The sequence below is a fragment of the Manduca sexta genome, chromosome 12, assembly GCF_014839805.1.
Source record: "Manduca sexta isolate Smith_Timp_Sample1 chromosome 12, JHU_Msex_v1.0, whole genome shotgun sequence".
Lineage (NCBI taxonomy): Eukaryota > Metazoa > Arthropoda > Insecta > Lepidoptera > Sphingidae > Manduca > Manduca sexta.
The window spans coordinates 8,887,666-8,908,982 of NC_051126.1; the positions used below are offsets into that span (position 1 = coordinate 8,887,666).

A 21,317-nucleotide genomic window follows, 5' to 3' on the forward strand; every position below is an offset into this window, starting at 1 on the left:
CACTGTTTAATTTATTTAAGTTTATTTTAATTACATTTATGTTGATAACCAAGCAGAAAATATTTAAGTACAATAAGAATATATATATGCATATTTATTTTTAATCTTTAGGTGCAGTGGTTGTCATATTTGTTATTTTCAAGCACTTAATAAGGTCCAGACTGTGATTAAAGAAGTGTAATACCCAATAAGGTCCAAAGACAAAAACAAAAAAACTGATTGATTAGTACATTTTATGATTTTCTTAGCTAGAATCAATAAAAAATAGCATAAAACTACAATTTGTCTCATTTGAAACTCGAAAATAAAATAGTTGTTACATATATATATTTCCTAATACTTTATAAGGCCCACGACACTAATTTATAATAATTTCCTTTTCATTATACGAAATCCACAAACTTAATAGTAGTTTAAAACCAATGCTTTCTTAAGATGTGATTTTTCTGGCATATAATGCCTAAGTTCCTGCAGTTCAATTATGGACCTTATTTAGAGCGCCAATGCCCAATAAGAACTTTAGACAAACTTTTAAAGAACTTTTTTTGTAAGCAACTGGCCACTGCTGCCTTGTTTTTGTACAATGTTTACTCTTCACATAAAAACGGTTTATTTGATCATAATGTCTTACATAGCAATTCACTTCCCAAAATTGATTTATAAGGATTTCCAAAAACCCGGCCCTTATTAGATGCAATTACCTTATACTATTTATATAAAGCTGAAGAGTTTGTTCGTTAGTTTGACTGTTTGAACGCACTAATCTCAGGAACTACCGGTTCGAATTGAAAAATTCTTCTAGTGTTGGATAACCCATTTATCGAGGATGGGTATAAGCTATATATCATCACGCTATGACCAAAAGAGCGCAGAAGTAATGAAAAAAAAGCAAAAACGGGGAAATGTTATTACTTTTGAGAGCTTCCGTTGCGTGCGCTGTGTAAATGGTTAAAGTTTTGCAACAGTAATGTATGACGGAATTGTTCTTCTCAAAAAAATATTTAAAAAACAAAGTCCCCAGACACATCTGTTTGCCTGATTGAACGCGATAAACTCAATAACTACCCAACGGATTTCGATAAAATGGTATGGAGATAGCTTGAAACCCTAGAGAGTATAAAGGCTACTTTCTATCCCCGGAAAATATATAGCGCTATTTTTATCCCGGAATCTATACTTACGTAAAGCTGAAGAATTTGTTCGTTTATTTATTTGAACGCGGTAATCTCAGGAATTATAGGTTTGAATTGAAAAATTGTTTTAGTGTTGGAAAACTCATTTATCGGGGAAGGATATATGGTATATATCATCACGTTGACCTATAGGAGCGGAGCATCAATAAGAAAAATGCAAATAACGCGCTCTGAGTAAACGGTTACAGTGATGAAAGAAATAATTATGTATGACGGAACGGAAAAAGTTGTAACAAATATATTACAACACAAAGTCCCCTGCTGCATCTGTAGGTATGGTGTCTGACGCGTTAAACTCAAAAACTACCCAACGGATTTAGATGAAATTGGTATGGAGATAGTTTGAGACCCTGGGGAAGAATATTGACAACTTTCTATCGCGGGAAAATATTATACAGCGTAACTTTGATATCAGAAAATTTAAGCGCGGAAAATCTTTATCACGCGGGCGGATTCGCGGGCAAAAGCTAGTTACACTATAAAAGCCAAATAGATATTAGAAGTATCATCATAAGTATTACAAATATTAGTGGAGTAAAAATTAAACACAAAAAAAAAAATAAAATTCGTATATTTTGTATAAACCTTTTTGTTTTGGTTTTATAAACCCACTAGAAAATTGTATATAACACTTAATATATATCCACTTGATTGCTTGATATTAATACATTTTCTTAAAGAATATTTTGATTTCATTCATGTAATATTCATGCAATAAATATTACATTGATACACAGATTTTTTTCAAAAAGACGGTAAACGGTATTATTCATTTTTGAAAGATGGGGCTCTTTTCTCAACAAAGGCAGTCATACCCTCCTTTCGGTCTTCCTGTAATAAAAAAAAAACATAACAATTATATTTATGTCTAATCTAAGAAACACAGGTTAAAAGTATAGTTTCGAAAATGTTAATATAGTATGTGAAAATATGAATACAATGACATTTTGTTTTATAATTTGCCTGCATGATTTGTACTTATATTTAAAAAAAAGTCTTAGAGTATGGATGATGTTGTGTGCATAGCAAAAATCCCAATAAAGCCACTTAAAATGAAAAGAATGATCTATTAAATTCAGGAAATCAAATTGATACACTCACCGTAGCAAAGGTGCCGTAGAAAACAGATTTCTCAAACTGGAGACCTGCTCTCAAGGAAGTCTCATATGCTTGGTTAACCGATTGTTTGGCCAGTTTAACGATAAGGGGAGAGTGTGTGCCTATTCTCTCCGCTAACTTGATAGTCTCTTCTAATAGTTTATCAACTGGGAATACTCTGCTGACAAGACCTGAAAAGATTTATTACATGATTACGTAATTGGTTAGCATAATTGATTTAATGAATTAGCAGTCCTGTCACAACATAATAACAAATAAATATTGCTTTCCGTAATTTCCTAAATAAACGTCTATTGGCAGCATCATTGTGTTGTTAATTGCGAGGTTTTGGGTTCGATTTCCAGAATAGGAAAATCATATTTGTATAAGTTTTCCTGGCCCAATGTTATTCTTGATATTGACAACACTAATGCAACAGATGTAGAATAATGTAAAATGATGCTTAAATAAATGTATTCATTTTATTTTTAGAGCCAAAGTGAGAGGAGTGCTTGTAGATTCAACAATATTAATAAGAATTATTTACCCATTTTTTCAGCTTCGTGGGCATCAATAAAGTTGCCAGTGAGGACAATCTCCATTGCCTTTGACTTGCCGACATATCTAGGGAGTCTCTGGGTACCGCCAGCACCAGGGATTGTGCCTATGTTGATCTCAGGCTGGCCAAATTTTGCTTTCTCACCAGCATATATGATGTCGCAGAGCATAGCTAGCTCGCAACCACCACCTAACTGTTAAAACACATCAACTATTGACTTATTCTTTCCATATTGCATAGTTTCTGAAGACAACTGACACGTTATATGTAAATAACATAATACTCACAGCAAATCCATTGACGGCGGCAATAATAGGTTTTCCGCAGTTCGAGATATCCTCCCACTCACGCAAGAATCCTTCTTTCGTGTTGTGACTGTAGGTGTTGTTTTGCATTTCCTTGATGTCCGCACCAGCGGCGAAAGCTTTCTCATTTCCTAAGAAAGAAAATCATTTTATAAATCCTTTATTTTAAAACATAAGTAACAGGTATTATAAATATACATAAATCTGCCATAAGTTACTGACCAGTGATTATAATGGCTGCAATGTTGTTGTCTGCATCAAAGTCATTAACAGCTTTTCCAAGCTCAACAAACAGTGGTTTGCAGAGAGCGTTGAGTGCCTTCGGCCGGTGCAACTGTATAAGCCCAACATTTTTTTTCGCGCCGACAACATCTATCTTAATATTTTCGTACGCAGGCGCTGAAAACAAAATGTATACTATATTTTTCCGAATTTGCTGATAAAGTATGTATTAAATTTCGCTATTGACATAACATATTAAATTTTGAATATTTAGTAATAAGTTCTTAAAAATGAATCTTCTTTTTCTGTTCTTAAAAATGATGTAAAACAATACGACTCCTAAGACGCTTGAAAATTCAAGAAATATACCAGGAACTAGGAAAGATGATTATAACCAATTTTATTAAATATACGACCAAGGACAAAAGACGTTTCTGTAAGTACCTACACACAATTACCATGTCTAGCATTATTACTTATTCTCATGATAAAATATATATATAAGTATATAAATATTATTTACAGCTTCAGGGGACTGGCTATTGTTATAAAATAATTGTTATATTTTATAACTTTAGAATAAGCATAAAAAAACGTTTTTTCATGCAGCGATAGCCTACTTTTTTTTTATTTTTTTTTGGTTTCGCGGAGAAAGTCCCTTATTACTGCCGCCCAGCCTTCGTGGGGGGTGACTGAGCGGTTACGCTGGGGTAACCGTGCCTTACGGCCCGGCGTTGAGCCGCCCGAAATTGGTGACGACCTTCGGGCGACCGCCGGGCCGAGTCCCTAATCCTATGTACAACTAACCCTCGCACGGCCTACCAGCTAAAACTCCGTGGTGGCCCTCTTCGGCGCATTAGGAACGGCTGCGGGCTTCCTCTGACGGAGTTGTCTAAGTCTTCGTCCCGAGACGCCCCTGCGCGGTGCCGCCTTGCGGCCCGTCTCCTATGGGTGGGGGGCTCAGAAGCTCCCGCGCACCGAAGGACGCCCTCGGCGTCTACGGCAGCATGAGGCCAACTATACACTGCCGTCCATGCCGGGGGTCACCACAATGTGCTAAGCATGCACAACCTACACCAGCGGCGGACAGCCCCCTGCTGCCCGCCGGCGACCCTCCGATGGCCCCTATTAGTCGCCTCTTACGACAGGCAGGGGATACCGTGGTGGAATTCTCCAAACGCCCCCAGTCCACAGGGCGGAGCGATTGCCTACTGGCGAAACAGACTACGGACGAAGTTGCTGCCTTTTAAGTTTATATCGTACTTTGACCCCACCTCACGGGCATGCCATTTTTTTGCTTTAAAAAAACGAGACGAGTTTGCCGTTCGCCTGATCGTAAGCGATACGACCGCCCATAAACAGTAGAAACACCAAACAAAAACTTGAATTATAAAGTATTGTTTGATATTCCACTACGCTCGCCATCCCGAGACATTAGATTTCTTATTATGTCCAGCAATACACCAACTACAATGTTCTTCAAACCGGAATGCAGTTGTGACACACTGCTGCTTGGCGGCAATTCTGATATAAGTATATTTTCGTGACCTCATTTGTAAACGAGGCCCTTGGGATAGTGTATTATAGGATCATAATATTATAGGAAATCATTTATATTTATACGAGTATTTAAGTTACCGACTAAAGTTCAAATGAACCTGGCCTCTTTACGTCAGGCAATATTATTATCGGTGGTGCACCAGTACGAGTGCCATTGTACATTGTTCTTCGTTCAATATTAAATATTATTGAATACATACAAGTCGATATCCTCAATTGCCATGTTGTTATGCTTGAATACGAAGCCATTTACAGAATTGATATCGTGTACGTGCTGTATTATATGTTGTTTTATTATTTCTCTATTGCGTTTATAAAAACTAATGTTTAATAACACTTTTCTTGCCTCGTTACGTATTTTATGGCCGACAATATTATTTAGAAAATAAAAAAATATATGATTTGCAAACGATATATACGTAATATTGTATAATGCTCTTTGTGTAGTAGTCATTTTCCATAGATAGAAGATATTACTATTTGCGCTGGATAGGGCCAACTCCTCTCCGTTAGCAAAGTTATAAATTAGTAGATACTGACTGTATTTCGGCAGCCGTGAGAATTAATTTCCCCAGTAATGCGTAATTAATATTTCGTTATTATCAGCTGCAGGACGTCCACCGCTGAACATGGGCCTTTTTATTATTATTTACATTGATTTATTTAATGTTTAAAATATCATCAATTATATTTTATGAAAATTTGAAAGAAATAAATAAGTATTCCATAAACGACATCTATATAGTAAGGAATTCATCTACGAAGACAATATTAAAACAAAACTGAACTAAGCCACTCCTATGATGATGACGCGCTGATGTGCTGAGGCGTTGTTATAGAACTTATAGACGCAGTGCGTATATAACTGGTGATAAGTTACAATTCGCTTTCGTTATTATGTGTCAACAGTGAAATATTAATTATAACTTACATAATTTATTTAATAAATCACAGTGTAACGCAACAGTCATTAGGAGATAAGATTATATTAACCTCCGATCAAGGCCTAGTTAATGAAATAATATGAGTTTTTGATTACAACAATAGCTTTATATTATTACAAATTGTGGGTACATACTATAACATGGTTTTTTTTTAAGTCAAAGCGACATGCGAGTCAAATTATCCACAAATGTAAACTGCTAGATAGGTTCGTAACACTAACGAAGCATTACTTAGCTATGTAGATTGTATATTATAAGTTTTATTTATATATACATATCTTGAATATTTTGTAATTTTATTTTTTTATTATAATATTTTGTTATTTATTATTCCTAATTCATGTTACTATATATTTATGAATTCTACCACTATATATATGAAGGTCATTTCTGCTTGGAGTTCTATAGCCCCTTTTTGTCGGGCCATGGGCTAATTGACACCAATTAATACCTATGGATAGGTATTCATTAAAACAAATTTAAATATTTTATTTTTTATAATATTCGGTGGTCGGGTGTGGCAAAGACACTTGATAAGATATGCGCGCGGCAATCCTAAAGAATTTAATATAAGTACATACTCTTTGATATACACTGACAAGATTTTAATATTAAATGAACCTCGCAAAGTTCGAGGATGTGCAGGTAATATACCAGGTAATATATATTTAAGAATCTCAATGTTGACCATGGGTATCTTTTATAACAAGATGTAAGATTAGGCTAAACAGTAGATTAATGGGCGATTGAAATAAACGATCTTAACCGGATACATAGCGAAAACAGGCGAACTAGAATAAAGTTTGTTAAATATTTATATATGCGTGATTAGATTGGTCTATTCTTACTATTAACGCATAGTAAGCGGTTGGGTTAATTTATTGTAAAGGCTTAATAGTCTTTCACGATAAGCGAGTTTGACCACTTTACACATAATTATATTAATCGACATTGTTATAGGAGCTATGCCAAGTAAAATATTTGTTAGACCCCTTTCATTTTTTTAAAAGCTTACTTATTTATGTTAGTAGTAATTACGTTTGTTTATAAATAACCGTGTGCGAATCGTCAGTTTTTTTTTTGAAACACTTGATTAAAGTCACAATCGAATGACATTTTGATGAAAGCGGGTAGTAAGGACGTGACTTTGCTTTAAATTTGCCATTTATCGAATATAAAATCAAATTCTAGTGGAATACCTATTAAATTTGTACTAAGTATGTAGTAAGTATGTCTTTCGTCAACCTCACCGCTCGCGCCAGAATATAAAAATAAAGAACCCGCGGTTTTCTTTTTGTTTATTAAAGAAGAACTAGACGTATCAGTAACACGAATATTTGATAAAAAAAACATCACATGATATGGACTGTTTATTACAATTAATGTTAATCTTACGGACCGTCAAAAATTAAAGAATGAAATACGACTTTATTTCATAACTATAAAGGTCGCTCTTAAAAAGCTGTCGGCAGCCTCTTGATAGCGGGCGGAAATTGACACGTTTTCTTTATGTTTGGGTCTGCAAATGCATGATGCTTATAAAATGTGTCTACTTAAAAGAAAGTAACGAAATGAGAGTGCGCAATGATACATACTACAAGCATATTTGAGTTAATTTTAAAGCAATATCTCGTATTTAAGCTTCGTCTATGAACCGGTTCGTGACACAACACGGAGTTTATCTATTCTCTTTTGCACTTATAATACCCCTAGCATGTATATTTGTGGTACTTATGGAATAAGTTATAGTTTTGGTTGCTTAAGTAAATGTTTGTATAGAAATTTGGTACTAAAAAAGGCAGTACAATGTCCCGCGTGTAATCTTCAAATAGTAAGCCGTGTACCTATAGAACACTGTGTGTCAAAATGTATGGGACTTGACAGCATGAATCTCTTATTACAGCCAGCCTTAATGTCTTACAGACAGATTACACAGTTGAAATGCTTACTTTGGTGGTTTTCTGTGTTCCTACAAACTAAGATAGATGAGAATACCATATCTGTGAAGTATAACTATCTATCGGTAATAATGTTGAAAAAAATAATGGTTGGAAACATAAAACATACTCAATACATAACAATACTAGTATAAGTTATTGAGAACGGTTATTTAATATTAACTTACCAATACAAATACTTAAGGCACATTTGTTTATTATTCATGCTTAAGGTAGGCACCAATATCATTTTGCAACTTGCAAGAGCAAAATAAAGTGAACAGAGCAATATTAGTTATTTAATTTAAATTAAGCAAGTTTTAGAATTACACAGTATAAATAAAATTATATTACTTTTATAAATTGAATTTTCAATGCTTGTTAACAATGTGTCAATTAGTACAATTTCATTGAAACCTACCATTGTCTGTATCTTTTGATAAATTTGTATGTAATTTCATGCCACAATTTTTGTGATTTTCTTTATATTTTTATTGCCAAAAAATTTCTCATGGCATAGTACGATAATATAATGAACATTTTGTTTCCCTAAAAGTTTCACTTTTCAGAAGCTTATTTAACAACTTTTTCACAAAAAGTACTGGAAAGCTGGGTACAAAATTACTTCATAATTTTCAAAGTAGTTACTCTTAAGTAGCTCAAAATTAAATAAAAGTTTTCCAAGGTCTTTTCTTCATACCTTGAAAAATAAGATTTATCTATATAAAATACCTCTACCAACACTTACCTATATACTTAATATCACTAGCATATGTTGTACTCAATACTGAATCTCAATAAGCACTTGATGCAATATAAATTTAAACTTGTGTTTAAAAAGTAGGGACATTGATCCAACCAAGATCTATTAAATCCATTAGTGTTCCGAAAAGAGTTCTAGGTTCTAAGTACCTACTGTAACAGTTATATGTGAACAAATTGATTATGACCCCCCCCCCCCCCCAGGCTATTCTTGTGCGCTCGGTCTCCATACCGAATACACGCCCATGCATGGGGGGAAATTTGTCGCGGCCCTAGGCACACAAAAAGTGATGCCTACACCCCCATGGTTGCAAGTTCACTTGGGGGGTCTGACAGGGACTCGTAGAACATTTCACCTCCTTTTCCTCTCTGCCCATCCTAATACTTCCTCTTCCTTCCCCCCACACTCCTCTCCCAATTCTTCCCTCCCACTTTCCTCGAGGCCCCTGCAGTCGTTAAGCCGGGAGGAACCAGTATACCGTTCGCAGGTTCCTCCAGGTGTAGACTGCAGGATCAGCCGTTAAAAAAAAAATAGATTATGGGCTGTGGCACGTATGATGGCCTTGAAACCGGTTCCGATCTCTTTAAGAACCATTTTTTACTTCTCGTGATGGAATATTATTTACACCTACTTACTTATTTAAATATAAAACGTAAAGAGTAGGTATCTCGTCATAACCAGTAACTTTATAATATAGTCAAAAGGAAGTAAAACGAAATATTTGAGACATAAGTAATACACAAATATCAAAAAGTGATATTTTACCTTACTCAGCATAAAACACTGCAAAAGTTGGTCATGTTATAGAACCAGTATAAAATAGTAAATTTCTGCAATATATATAATTAATTTATGTAAAGATTTTCTACACTAACCTGCGCTATAGAACTTGATGCCGGTATTGGATACGACAGCAACTCTGCTTTTGTTGATTACATTCTTTCCTAAGAAGATTCTAGAAACGACACCCATTGAAGCCATATTTTTTTATTTGATTGCAGTAAGCTGCCGCCTTTATCCGCTACTAAATGATAAAGTGAGCGATAATGGTTAACACCGGCAAAAATAGCTAAGAGACAAGTGAACTTTGATACAGTGATAGCAAAACGATAAGAAAAGAAACAAGTGTTTTAGACTAGTGATGGGCACAGGGATATATCGAATTTATTCGATGTTTTCCATACGATATATCGGATTGATTCGATGTTTTGATAAATATTGTTTGTATTCGATATATTTATTTATAGAATCATCGAATATTTGCTTGTTTTGTGGAATTTATAAAAACTTAAATAATTTTAACTATTTTAATTTTAAATAGAGCTCATTAAAGCAGGGACAATTTGAAAATAGTGACATCTGTGAGTGATCAGCTTAATTCATAGCTTAATTACCTTATATAGTGTGTAGATTCTATACGTTAATTATATTTACTTTCTTTCACAGTTTCATTCAACACTTTCACTCATTCTCACTCTTCTTGCGTCATCGGTCATCTTCACCTCTTTGGCCGTGCCGTTGGCGATGAGGCAATTTAAAATCGTTGTTTTAATTGTTTATATTAGACTTTTACTTGCTAGTTCTTAGTAGTACAATTCTATTCAAGTAGCACTCATAGAAAAGCACTATTATTACACTACACTAATATAGCTATGTTATTATACATAATATTAAACTTTTGTAGAAAGTATGCGATATTTAAAAAATATCGATATTTTACATCGAATATAAATATCGATATATTTTTTAAGTGGACACCTAGGCTTGCATGATATTATACTACTTTTAAATCATTCTATTATAATTATTAAACATTTGTATTCGACTTTGCTTGCGAGAACTGTTTGGAGTACATGCGATTAAACAGTAAGTATAATATTAATTTGTTTTTAATACGTATTCAATACAACATATTATTATAATAATAAAAAAAAATATCAGAACAGGGTCCGATATCAGTTAAACATTCGATTATGTTAACCATCTCAGATCACACGACTCTATTTAAGGTTGCCAGTGTGTTTTTATTATTCCGTAGTGTGCATAAAATAATAAAATAGTTATGTATCAAGGTATAAACATTCCAGAGAATAGATATATCTATTTTATACATTCGCTACTGATCGTACCTATTGCAAAGCAAACATGTGCAATTTTTCACCGTAATAAAGTAGTGATAAAATGCTATTTGATCATACACATTTCTAGGACTTACTTCATAAATGTTGTAAAATTCTTTATACAACATGAATGAAACTAATGAACAGAATGTATGGAACGTTGATTGTCTTCGGTGAACCCACAGACCCAATTAAAGAGCGCAAATGATTACCAAAGTTATGGAAGACTTCCATAATAATCTTCACTGCTCGTATAAAATTCGTAAGAAACATAGATACAATGCATTACAAAGATAGGAAGGTATTAAGTACTATGCAATTCAAAGGTAGGTATTATGCATTACAAAGATAGATACTATTTTATATAAAGATAAAGGATGGTGCATGGTTATTTTTTTACTAAAATCTGAATGAATAGGTAGCATATTAGAAAACTATTAAGTATGTTTTCTGTATAATACATTCTAAATAATTGTACCTGTCTTGACAAACTGTCTCAAAGAAGAACAAAGCTATTAGGTTACCTACCACAAAAAGAGTGTGGTATGAAAGGACCTACAATATATAATATAATAAAATACCAGTATATTTTATACGGTATTTATTTTATGTAGGTACTCTGTAATATCATTTCTCGAAAAACAGGCAACCCAGGAATTCTAATACTCAGTACCGGCTGAAGGACATGTATCCCCGGCTATAAAAAAATAAAAATAAGTAAATATGTATGTATTCATATTTCAAAATCTGTTCAAAATAAAAATTTAAGACGAAATTTCAAAAATCATAAATGTCAATTGCGATTGAAATTTGCTGTGAAAGCTGAGAAATATATAAATTGTTTTGATTTTTAACGAGAATAACCTTTGTTGGTTACTTATGAAATGCATTAGTTGTTTAGGGGAACTAGAACTGATTACTCAATTATTGGCAATATGGCCAATAAGTATAGATATTTATTAATCACAGGGGATCCAGGTATAATATTTTATGACAATGTTATTTAATAATAGTAATTTTAAGGTCTAATAATTGCCTTTTATGTATGGTTATTCTATTCTTTTTTAATCTTTTAACATTATATTTTAGGAATCGGAAAGACGACTTTGATTAAAAAGATTTCGTCCATGGTTGCAGCGAATAATATTAAAGTATATGGTTTTTATACAGAAGAAATAAGAAAAAATAGGGTAAGAGAAGGATTTGATGTAGTCAGCCTTGATGGGCTACGGGGTCGCTTAGCCAGAGACCTAGCTCTCCTCAACAGCCCTGTTAAAGCTAAAGTTGGAAAATATGGCGTGCTTATAGAAGAATTTGAAAATGTTGCATTGCCTTGTTTGAATGAGGTACATGAATATTTTAATTATAGCAATTAAATTAATTTTCTACTTAAGTATGATTGAATGTTAAAGATTGGAAGTATCTAAAGTTGTTAATTGGCTACTGCAATGCCTCGTATATCACTCTCCACAATGATATACATTCCAGAGCCTTTCCATGATATTGTGAATACCTTTTAGTACTGTGGTATAATAAATAAAAACTAAGATTAAATAGTATATATTCATTTCCACCATCTGTATACAAATGTGTCTAGTTTCTTATATTTATGGTGTACAATAAAGTTTTAAATAAATATATTCACACCAATTATATACAGTGAATTTTTAAGATGGGACAGCAGGGGTAGTTACCGTTTCTACTGTAACCAAAAGAAAACTTTCATAGGAAACTGTACATAATTTTTTAAAACATTAAGATTTGAGTGAAGATATTTAAAAAAAAATTACAATTGGAAAAAATGGGCAATTTATACAAATATTTTTCTAAATGCCAATTGATTCTATTATCTATAAGAGTTTAAAAAATGTGGTACCATTAGAAGTATGAATAGTTTTAATGTTAGAAATTAAGTATAGTCCCATATTAAAAATTAATTAAAATTTGGTTGTTTTAAGAAAAAAAAAACCCAATATAGTTTAGAGTGCTTAATCTAAAGATCACAGTAATTACCACTACTGGTACATCTATGTTTCTTCTTTATTGAAAGTGAAATTTAAAAACCTTATGAATATTATTATACATCATTTTTTTACTCTGTTTCCAGAAACAATTTGGATCTCAAAGTTTGCTTGTCATAGATGAGATTGGAAAAATGGAATTCTTCAGTAATGCATTTAAAAATAAAATTAAAAATATATTTGACCAGCAATTAAATTATACAGTTTTAGCCACAATACCTATTACAAAAAGTGACAAGCTAATTGAAAATATAAGAAATCATAATAAGGCTAAAGTGTGGGTGGTAAGTATCTTGTATGTTAAACTTACTAAGTATGAGGATACATTGACTGCTTCTCTCTCACAAGTAAAATTTTACGTTTATGCATCCCTCAACATTTCACGCGAAATCCGAGCCTATTTGCGGTTTCTCACTCGTATACGAATTACGCGCAGAATTCAATAGTGAGCCGACTACAAAGAGTTTATAATAAGAAGTTTATGTCAGCTGACATTTTTCATGCAAGCAAAAACAAATTTAAATGTGATGTTTTAAAAATTCTTTATGAAGACAATGTAATACAAATAAATAACTAAATAATACATATGTAAATGTATAAATATATATAAATGGTGACACGCACGCACACACACACGCACATACACATGCACACACACGCACATACACACGCACACACACACACACACACACACACACACACACACATATATATGCTCCTCTAGAAACACTATCCCACTTTTGACTGCCTGTTATTTAAACGTGTAAACAAAATGTAAATCCGTTATTGGCCTTAAGATAAGTGTATCAGATTGTGTCACTCTAGTATTAAGGGCTGTGGATTTTTTAAATAAATAAAATAAAAAAAAAAAATAAAAAATAAAATTCCATTGCGCTCGCCATCGAGACATGAGATGTTAAGTCTTTTTATGTCCAGTAGGGTACATTGGCTACAATGTACTTTAAACCAGAACACAACAGTGACTACACACGGCTGCTTGGCGGAAGAAATAGTCATTGAGGTGGTACCTAACCATGCAGACTCTCACATATGTGAGACCTACCACCAGTAAAGACTTTTTATAATAGTTTTAAAGTTAATTTATAATATGGGTGTTTTGTCCGCCTTATGGGTATTGCTTTTGTAGTGTTCAATGTTGGAAAACATAGTGGCCTCTTGCCAGTAGCGTAGCTTGCCTTCGAGGGGCCCTATATCTATATTTGTTGAGGGTTCGTCAGGGCAGGAACTTTTGGGCGCACACTTGTTTAATGTAGGTATGGGCCAAGAGGGGCCCCAAAGCTCGAGGCCCCGTATCACAGATACGGCTGATACGGCGGTAGCTACGCCTCTGCCTCTTCCTATAATATAATGTGACTGACAGGGCCATTAGCGGTGCAACTGAGCGTTGTTGGCCTTTTGAGCATCCAGTTCTATCAATTGTGTAATATTATAATTTTGATACAAAATCTTTATTTTCAGGTCACTTACGAAAACAGAAATCACATCTACGAAGAAATAATGCAAGAAATTGAAACCAGTTTAAGTACAAAATAAAATATTTGATAATTTGGATCATTTCTTCTATTTTAATTCTAATGACTTTTTCAACAAAAGCGTTACTTAATATTATTGCATACTATATCTACTGAGATTTACGCGTCTATGACGACCGCTACGTGTCGTAATTGTGTACAGCATTCAGCCTTATTATTAGGCCGAAACACATTTCTCTCTTTTTTTTTGACGATTATAGCTCTTTCCCGCGGGTTGAGTATAGCTGCTTTAGGGGATATATAAGGTCGGAGGAGACCTCTCGATGCTGGCCGCAGTCTCTTCCATTGTCGGCGGTCAGAGTGCTTCGCGTGCTGTGTAATTGAATATTGTATTTAAATATTGCACTTCGGCGAGGTGGTCATGTCGCGTAAGGTAGTGTCGAGAGGGATCACAGCGTTTGGAGGAGATACCTTCCGCCCCCAGAGGAGACGTAGGAGGCGCCTATGGACGATTGACCGGCGTCTCCCGCCCTGTGGGTTGGGAGCGTTTGGAGAATTCCACCACGTTATCCCCTGCCTGTCGTAAGAGGCGACTAATAGGGGCTATCGTGGGGTCGCGGGCGGGCGGCAGGGAGTTAGTTTGTTTGTATTGAGCACATTGCCATGATCTTCGGGATGGATGGCAGCGTCAAAGGTGGTGTCGCGCTGTCGTTGACGCTGAAAGTGTCCTTCGGCGGAGGCATCTGAGCCCCCTCCACATAGAAGACGGAAAAAAAGAACACTCTGAGGGAGGCGCCAATCATTATCTGCGACTAGACAAGCCACAAATCCTCGCCAAAGAACACCGATTCCTGCCTAGGATGATTCGCGAGGCTATTGAAATTAAAAAACATCCTAATTTCAATAGGGAAGATGGTTGGAAGCTTGCACAAGCCTGGGATCCAGTTCTACATTTAATTAAATCGGAACCCAAAAGACCGGCTGCCAGACTTCAAGACACTGTGAGCTCATCCTGCGTAGATCGGACCACCAACAGCTAAAATTAAAAAATTTAAAAAAGTTGTATAATTGTAAAATGTAGGTAGATATTGTAACTTTGACTTTACGGATGAACAACACCTCAGTCCCCCCCGTGACCATGAAGGCTGCAAAGTCTTCGAAACGTCGGGAGAAAATAAAATACTAGCACCGCGATAGAATCCGAAAATTAGTTTAATTTCAATGTCTAACATTCGCGTAAACATAAGAAATCATTATAAATATTAAAGGTGCGCGCGAGTACCATTGCATACACTCTACACGACCGTATTTTCGTCCTCGCCACGTTCCCCGTCCCCCCGACTCTTCTATTAGTTTCGCCTGCGAGCCGACGAATAAAGTAACGGGTAGATTGTTTAGTACGCTCATCCCATAATCGCTGATGTCATGTCCTGAGCCCAGGTTCTGGTGGGTTGCCTGTAGCATGGTCACTTAAATTATCAAGGTTTTTTTTTTGGGGAACTGTCGTGGTTATCACCGGGGGTACCCTGCTAATGGTGTACAGGCGATCCCCGGCTTAGCAACCACGGCAGCCCCATGATGAGTTGGTGGGCCCTACCGCTATCACTGGAGGTTCGGTAGCCTCTCGCTAGGCGGTCTTAGGGCCCAGGAGGAAGAAGGGAGGAGATAAAGTGAAGGAAGAGAAGGGGAAGGAAGAGGAGTTTTTGGGATGGTTGGAAGGAAGGGAAGGGAAATGTTCTCGAACCCTTAGACAGACCTCAATGTGAACTTAGCAACCAAGAGGCATACGCACGAGCTGTGCACCTAGGGTCGCGGCAAATGTGCCCCCAAGCATGGGCGTGCATTTGGTGTGGAGACCAAGTGCACAAGAATTGCCTCGGGGGGGAATTATCAAGGGTTGCGAGTGCCTAAAGCGCTCACCCAAAAGCCCGATGTGTGTGTATAAGCCGACCCTTGTCGGGCTAACAAACGTATGACAGGTTAAAAAATAAACATGTACTGTACTATCAAAAAAGATAAATTTTCGTGGACCTCCATTCTTTGGTCATGTCAATGTAGAACCCCTCAAGTCTCCCGTGGAATCCTAGGGGTCCAACTCCTGGACCACTTTAGGAATCAATGATCTACAATCAAAGTAAGCCATTTGTAAGTATTTCAAAAAAACTTTATTCTGGTTGATCCATTTTCGTTTTATGTTTATGTTTTTAGTGTTGGAGAGCCCTTTCATCTAGGAAGGCTATGGGCTATATATCATCACGCTATGACCTAAAGGAGCGGAGCTGTAATGAAATTGTTCCTCTGAAAAAGTTCTATGAAATATATTATAAAACGAAGTCCCCCGCTGCAACTCTCTGCCTGTCGAAGGCGTTTAACTCAAAAACTACTCAACGAATTTAGATGAAATTTGTCATGGTGATAGTTTGAGATCTTGGGAAGGACATAAGCTATTCTCTATCCTGGGAAAATATATAGCGTGACATTTGTCACGGAAAATGTTAGCCCGGAAAATCTTTATCACGCGGGCGGAGTCACGGACAAAAGCTAGTGATTTCATAAAGCTTTTTTGTCGTTAATTTGATAAAGGCATTCCTCCACATTTATGAATTATATAAATTTGAAAATGTGAGAAAATATTGGTGAGTTTGTAACAAGCAAATACTTACTGAACAGATTTGGATGAAATACGGTAGACGGGTAGATCATATCCTTGACTAACATATAGGTACTTAGGATCCTTTTCATCCTGGGAATTTGATCCCATGCTGAATAGTGAATTTTTAATGTTTTTTAATAGATGGTGCTGGCGTTTGCAATGGTTTAAGACTTTTGTCGCGGGAATGGTTTTTCACGTAAGTGAAGCTGCGATCAACATAGTGACAAATAAAAAGATGGTTGTAATTTCTTCTGTTACAAAGTAGGGCATTTTTTTGTTGCAGAGTAGAGTTGTTAAACTAGATGTTGTTGCCAGCTACGCCTTTGTGATCTTCCCCGTAAAAGACTTACTGCGTACTTTTTAGAGATAAAAACTTAGGAAGCACTTTATAATGTTAGCCTAACAAAATCACTGTAGTGATCCAATTCGCCATTTGTACTCGCCATCTATTTAAGAAAGCTAATCAACATTTTTTATATTCTTACAGGAGAAACATTCTAGTATAAAAGAAGCATGATATGCATTTATAATATATGGCTTGTCGGTGTGCCACATTTCATCCATAACCATCCGGAGGTTTGTAACCAATATCTAAAAACTTAACTCGTATTTATAATATTAGTATTAGTAGGTAATAGGTAATGTAAGAAGATAGGTAGTAAAATTAAGCAATGATAATCATATTGACTCTTTGTTTTGGCATGTAAACTTTTAACTTAATATCTGATGTCTACTTGGGATATTGGATTAACTTAAATCTAGTGCTGCCCCTCAATGTGAGTGGGAACAAATGTAATTAAATATTCGACTTCAGTAAACAAAAATCATAACCTTAACTCTTTAAATATTATGCAGAATAACATCACAGAAATTATATAACATAGGTTCTAGAATATAAAATCTATTATGAAACCAGTCATATGAATCCAGTACTGGCAGTTAACATTTAAATGAGTTGAAACTTAACAATTTGTCACAATTTAGGCCAGATTTTTATCAAATATCAACTAAGGCACATACAAGTTGTACTTTGTCAAATTATTGTAGGAATTACTATAGCAAGCAGATGTCTTCTTTTATTGCTTTTAGTTACTAATCAGCTTTCATCATCGGTACAGTCATCAAACTGACCATCGGACTCATGCTCTTCAACAGGGTTGCACAGTTTCTCGTATTTAACTTTTTCCACAACAGACACTGGATGTGCATCTATTGGACAAAAGTTGCCCTCGTCTATTTTCTGTTTTACGAAGTAGGCCCATGGTGACATTGGTGGTGTCATAGTCCTATAATACTGTGGTATCCAATAATCATCCGAATCCCAATCTTCTGGCGAACTTGGCGGATCATATTCTGATTTCGGACATTCTGTAAAGAATATTAAAGATTTTGGTTAAAGTATATTATTCAGATTTAGATGAAAAACCACCCTCGCAATGATAGAAACATTAAATACATTTACATGATATTAAATCATTAAATCTTTGTAAGTTGGTGAAAAAAATGTATCATACTTAAATAAAACTAAAATCCCACTGAATAGCATTAACAATAAAATTTATGTTTTAAAATAAATGCCTGAAATAAATAATATGAGATTCACATCACAGCTATGTTTGCATGCATAGTAAGTACTGAGTACCTTAATTTTATTTAAGATTCATACTCCTAGTGATCCGAGGACAGAAGGCACAACTTTTCACAAGTCAGATACTGTCTTTTCCAAGATGTGAGAGGGGATGTGTATTTTATTATGAAAATTATGTTGTACCTAAATTTCTTAATTTAATTAGGAGTGGTGTAATAGTAAAACAGCTAAAACATAATTATATATAATGTTTAGAACTAACCTTTGCTTGCAGACACCTCAGATAGATCATCATCATCTGAGAACTCATCATTTGATTCCTTTTCTTCTAATTTCCTGTAAAAATAAATAAAAAATAATATGATGATAAATATTACATATTTGTTATTAAAATGTAAAAAATATATTATACCTTCCTTCATTCCTAAAATCACGGCTCAGTCTTAACCTCTGCTTTTTTATAACATATTCATTATCTTGTACTTCTTCAAAATAATTCTGAGCAAAGTCTATTTCATCTAGATTTGTGATATCATAATGAATTTCATACAAATTGTTATCATACAAGTCAAGAATTCTTAAATTTGTTAATTGATCTAAATTTATAGGCAACATGCAGAGTTCATTACTATCTAGCAACAGCTTTTTAAGTTTAGTTAACTTGTAAATATTGTCAGGTAAATATAATAGCTTATTGCAAGATAATATGCATACTTCTAAGTTTGATAAATTACAAAATTCATCTGGTAAACTGTGTATATAATTAAAAGACAAATCTATATGTCTCATATTTTTATAAATATCTATGTCAGAGTTCACAGTATACAACTTGGTATTACATAGATTTAATGATTCTATATCACAGCATTTGATCAAGCTTTTGCATGGCACTTCTAGTAGATTATTACATATGTAGTGATGATTATAATCTTCATCTCCAATTTTTAACATTTTTACTTTTGGAAATGTTGTCAGTAAATCATAGCTTTTTCTTAATTTGCAATGATGTATATTCAAATGTGTAAGTAGAGTTGTGGAATCTAGAATCTTTAGAAACTTGTCACAGTTTGGTGTAGAAGCTATATTTGGATTACAGCTGATATCAAGTTTTTCTAAATTTCGAGGGGTAGACAACCAAATCCAGAGTGGTGGTCCTTTCAAATTATTATTGGAAATATTTAATTCTTCTAATGTGTTACAAAACTTAGGTTCATCATCGAAATTATTTATGCAATTGTGGGAGACATCCAGAATTTTTAAATTTACTTGAATTAAGACGAATTCAGGTAAGTAAGTCAATTTGTTATGCGACAGGCATAATTCTTTCAGACCCGGCGGAAGTTTTATATCTTCATCTTTACCTTGTATATTATATATTCGACTCAAATCCAAGACAGTAACATTTTGATAACTTCGTTCTAATTTTAATTCAATTGCTTTGACTAAACCATTCGAGAACCCATTCTTTTTTGGTTCATTTTTAGTTGTCTCCTCCATGAATAAATGAATTAACTTATATATTTCGGTTATGTTTATCACTTAGCGTAAGTTATTGTTTTATTACATCCACCTTGGTGCATTTTATTAACTTACAAGTTAGAATTTAAATTAAATGAAAATACCATAACAACTTTAACCTCAAAATGCCAAATCAGGGGCAAATCAAAGAGAATTATAATATATATGGAAATAGAGAGCCTACTCGTTGGGTTTTTGTGCCAATCGACATTACGGCTGCTTCATACTTGTGAGGTAGAGGGCGTTCGCGATTTTCGTTGCGTTGTACGATTCAGGTTTATTGTGTTTTATTATTTTGCAAACGGTTTTAAAAGTGCAGAAGACGGCAATCCAAGTATTAAAATACTTAGAAGCAGATCTGTATTTGCTATGCCGTCGTAGTATAATATTTCTGACATCTTATTTACAGTGTACTTCTATCATTATCAACACATAATAATTCGATAGTAATAAGATCTAAGAATAAGATCGTTAATCAGACAAACATCATATTGAAAATATTATTTTTATTTTATTTTTGCTATAACATTTTGTGTACAAAATGCTTATAGTAAGTACTAATGATATTCACATTCAATATTAGATTTACAAAGTATTACACCTCTATTAAGCTATGTAAGCGCTGATAATTTGATCTTAGTTATTAATTATATTCAATGGAAAAGTAAACGATACTACTTTAAAATAAACTGTAATACACTGTAAAATTCCGAATTACTAAATAATAAAATATACTTAAAATTATTTTATGTATAAAAATACATACTGTGACGAATAATAATTAACATTGATATTTATAATATGCTAAAACATTCTCAATTGTCAAACTATATTTTTATAACAATTGATTTAACTTTATAAAAAATATATGAATTCTTTTGTATTTCGATAATCATTTTAATGTATCATCAAATAAATATCAAGTATCAATGTTCAAATAAAAGAGAATTTATTATTTTTTATAAAAATTGCCTAATAATATACGATTCAATATAGAAATACATAAAAATTTACAAATCTAGAACAGCAATTAACTCTGAAACATACTAGCTAGCCATATTATTTATCTTTGTCTTCATCAAAAGGAAATTCGGATTCTAGCATTATCTTTCTACACAAACAAGTGAAACTAATATTAACAAGAACAAACTTATTCTAAGCCAAACAAAATTATTTCACAAATAAGTCACGCTACTTTTAAATTGAAAATGTTCACTGGAAAAGAAATTAACATCAAGTTTACAATGATCATTATACTTATCCATAGAAAAAGGAACTATAAAGATTAGCATTCATTAAAATATACTTTCTTCGTCATGCGAAGGTTGTTTTACTTATGATAA

The 21,317-nt window shown here is 33.9% G+C and overlaps 3 protein-coding genes across 4 annotated transcripts; 1 reads left to right on the forward strand and 2 right to left on the reverse strand.

Annotated features, from left to right (window-relative positions):
• Nucleotides 1-1,746: 1,746 nt before the first annotated feature.
• On the reverse strand, nt 1,747-9,714 carry LOC115452893 (probable enoyl-CoA hydratase, mitochondrial). The gene is made up of 6 exons (XM_030181513.2): nt 9,457-9,714; nt 3,378-3,554; nt 3,138-3,286; nt 2,839-3,043; nt 2,295-2,482; nt 1,747-2,024 (listed from the first exon to the last, which is right to left on the reverse strand). The coding sequence occupies exons 1-6, from the start codon at nt 9,560-9,562 to the stop codon at nt 1,959-1,961; spliced, it is 891 nt and encodes a 296-aa protein (XP_030037373.1). The 5' UTR covers nt 9,563-9,714; the 3' UTR covers nt 1,747-1,958.
• Nucleotides 9,715-11,302: 1,588 nt separating this feature from the next.
• LOC115452895 (nucleoside-triphosphatase THEP1) lies at nt 11,303-14,297 on the forward strand. 2 transcript variants are annotated; one of them, XM_030181517.2, is made up of 4 exons: nt 11,303-11,426; nt 11,791-12,047; nt 12,809-13,006; nt 14,202-14,297. In XM_030181517.2, the coding sequence occupies exons 2-4, from the start codon at nt 11,829-11,831 to the stop codon at nt 14,274-14,276; spliced, it is 492 nt and encodes a 163-aa protein (XP_030037377.1). In that variant the 5' UTR covers nt 11,303-11,426; nt 11,791-11,828; the 3' UTR covers nt 14,277-14,297. The 2 variants fall into 2 exon arrangements, with proteins under 2 accessions (XP_030037377.1, XP_030037376.1); XM_030181516.2 differs by lacking the exon at nt 11,303-11,426 and adding an exon at nt 11,433-11,679.
• A 3,243-nt stretch (nt 14,298-17,540) lies between these two features.
• On the reverse strand, nt 17,541-20,128 carry LOC115452894 (malignant fibrous histiocytoma-amplified sequence 1 homolog). Its single transcript, XM_030181514.2, has 3 exons — nt 18,869-20,128; nt 18,719-18,792; nt 17,541-18,236 (listed from the first exon to the last, which is right to left on the reverse strand). The coding sequence occupies exons 1-3, from the start codon at nt 19,951-19,953 to the stop codon at nt 17,965-17,967; spliced, it is 1,431 nt and encodes a 476-aa protein (XP_030037374.1). The 5' UTR covers nt 19,954-20,128; the 3' UTR covers nt 17,541-17,964.
• Between the last annotated feature and the right edge of the window lie 1,189 nt (nt 20,129-21,317).

Coding starts and splice junctions, on each gene's coding strand:
- LOC115452894 (XM_030181514.2), bottom strand. CDS start 19,953: ATGGAGGAGACAACTAAAAATGAACCAAAAAAGAATGGGTTCTCGAAT. Junction 18,793..18,868: donor GATTTTAGGAATGAAGGAAG/GTATAATATATT, acceptor TTATTTTTACAG/GAAATTAGAAGAAAAGGAAT. Junction 18,237..18,718: donor TGAGGTGTCTGCAAGCAAAG/GTTAGTTCTAAA, acceptor TATTCTTTACAG/AATGTCCGAAATCAGAATAT.
- LOC115452895 (XM_030181516.2), top strand. CDS start 11,637: ATGGCCAATAAGTATAGATATTTATTAATCACAGGGGATCCAG. Junction 12,048..12,808: donor CATTGCCTTGTTTGAATGAG/GTACATGAATAT, acceptor CTCTGTTTCCAG/AAACAATTTGGATCTCAAAG. Junction 13,007..14,201: donor ATAAGGCTAAAGTGTGGGTG/GTAAGTATCTTG, acceptor CTTTATTTTCAG/GTCACTTACGAAAACAGAAA.
- LOC115452893 (XM_030181513.2), bottom strand. CDS start 9,562: ATGGCTTCAATGGGTGTCGTTTCTAGAATCTTCTTAGGAAAGAATGTA. Junction 2,483..2,838: donor CCACGAAGCTGAAAAAATGG/GTAAATAATTCT, acceptor AAATCTTTTCAG/GTCTTGTCAGCAGAGTATTC. Junction 2,025..2,294: donor TCTACGGCACCTTTGCTACG/GTGAGTGTATCA, acceptor TTTTTATTACAG/GAAGACCGAAAGGAGGGTAT.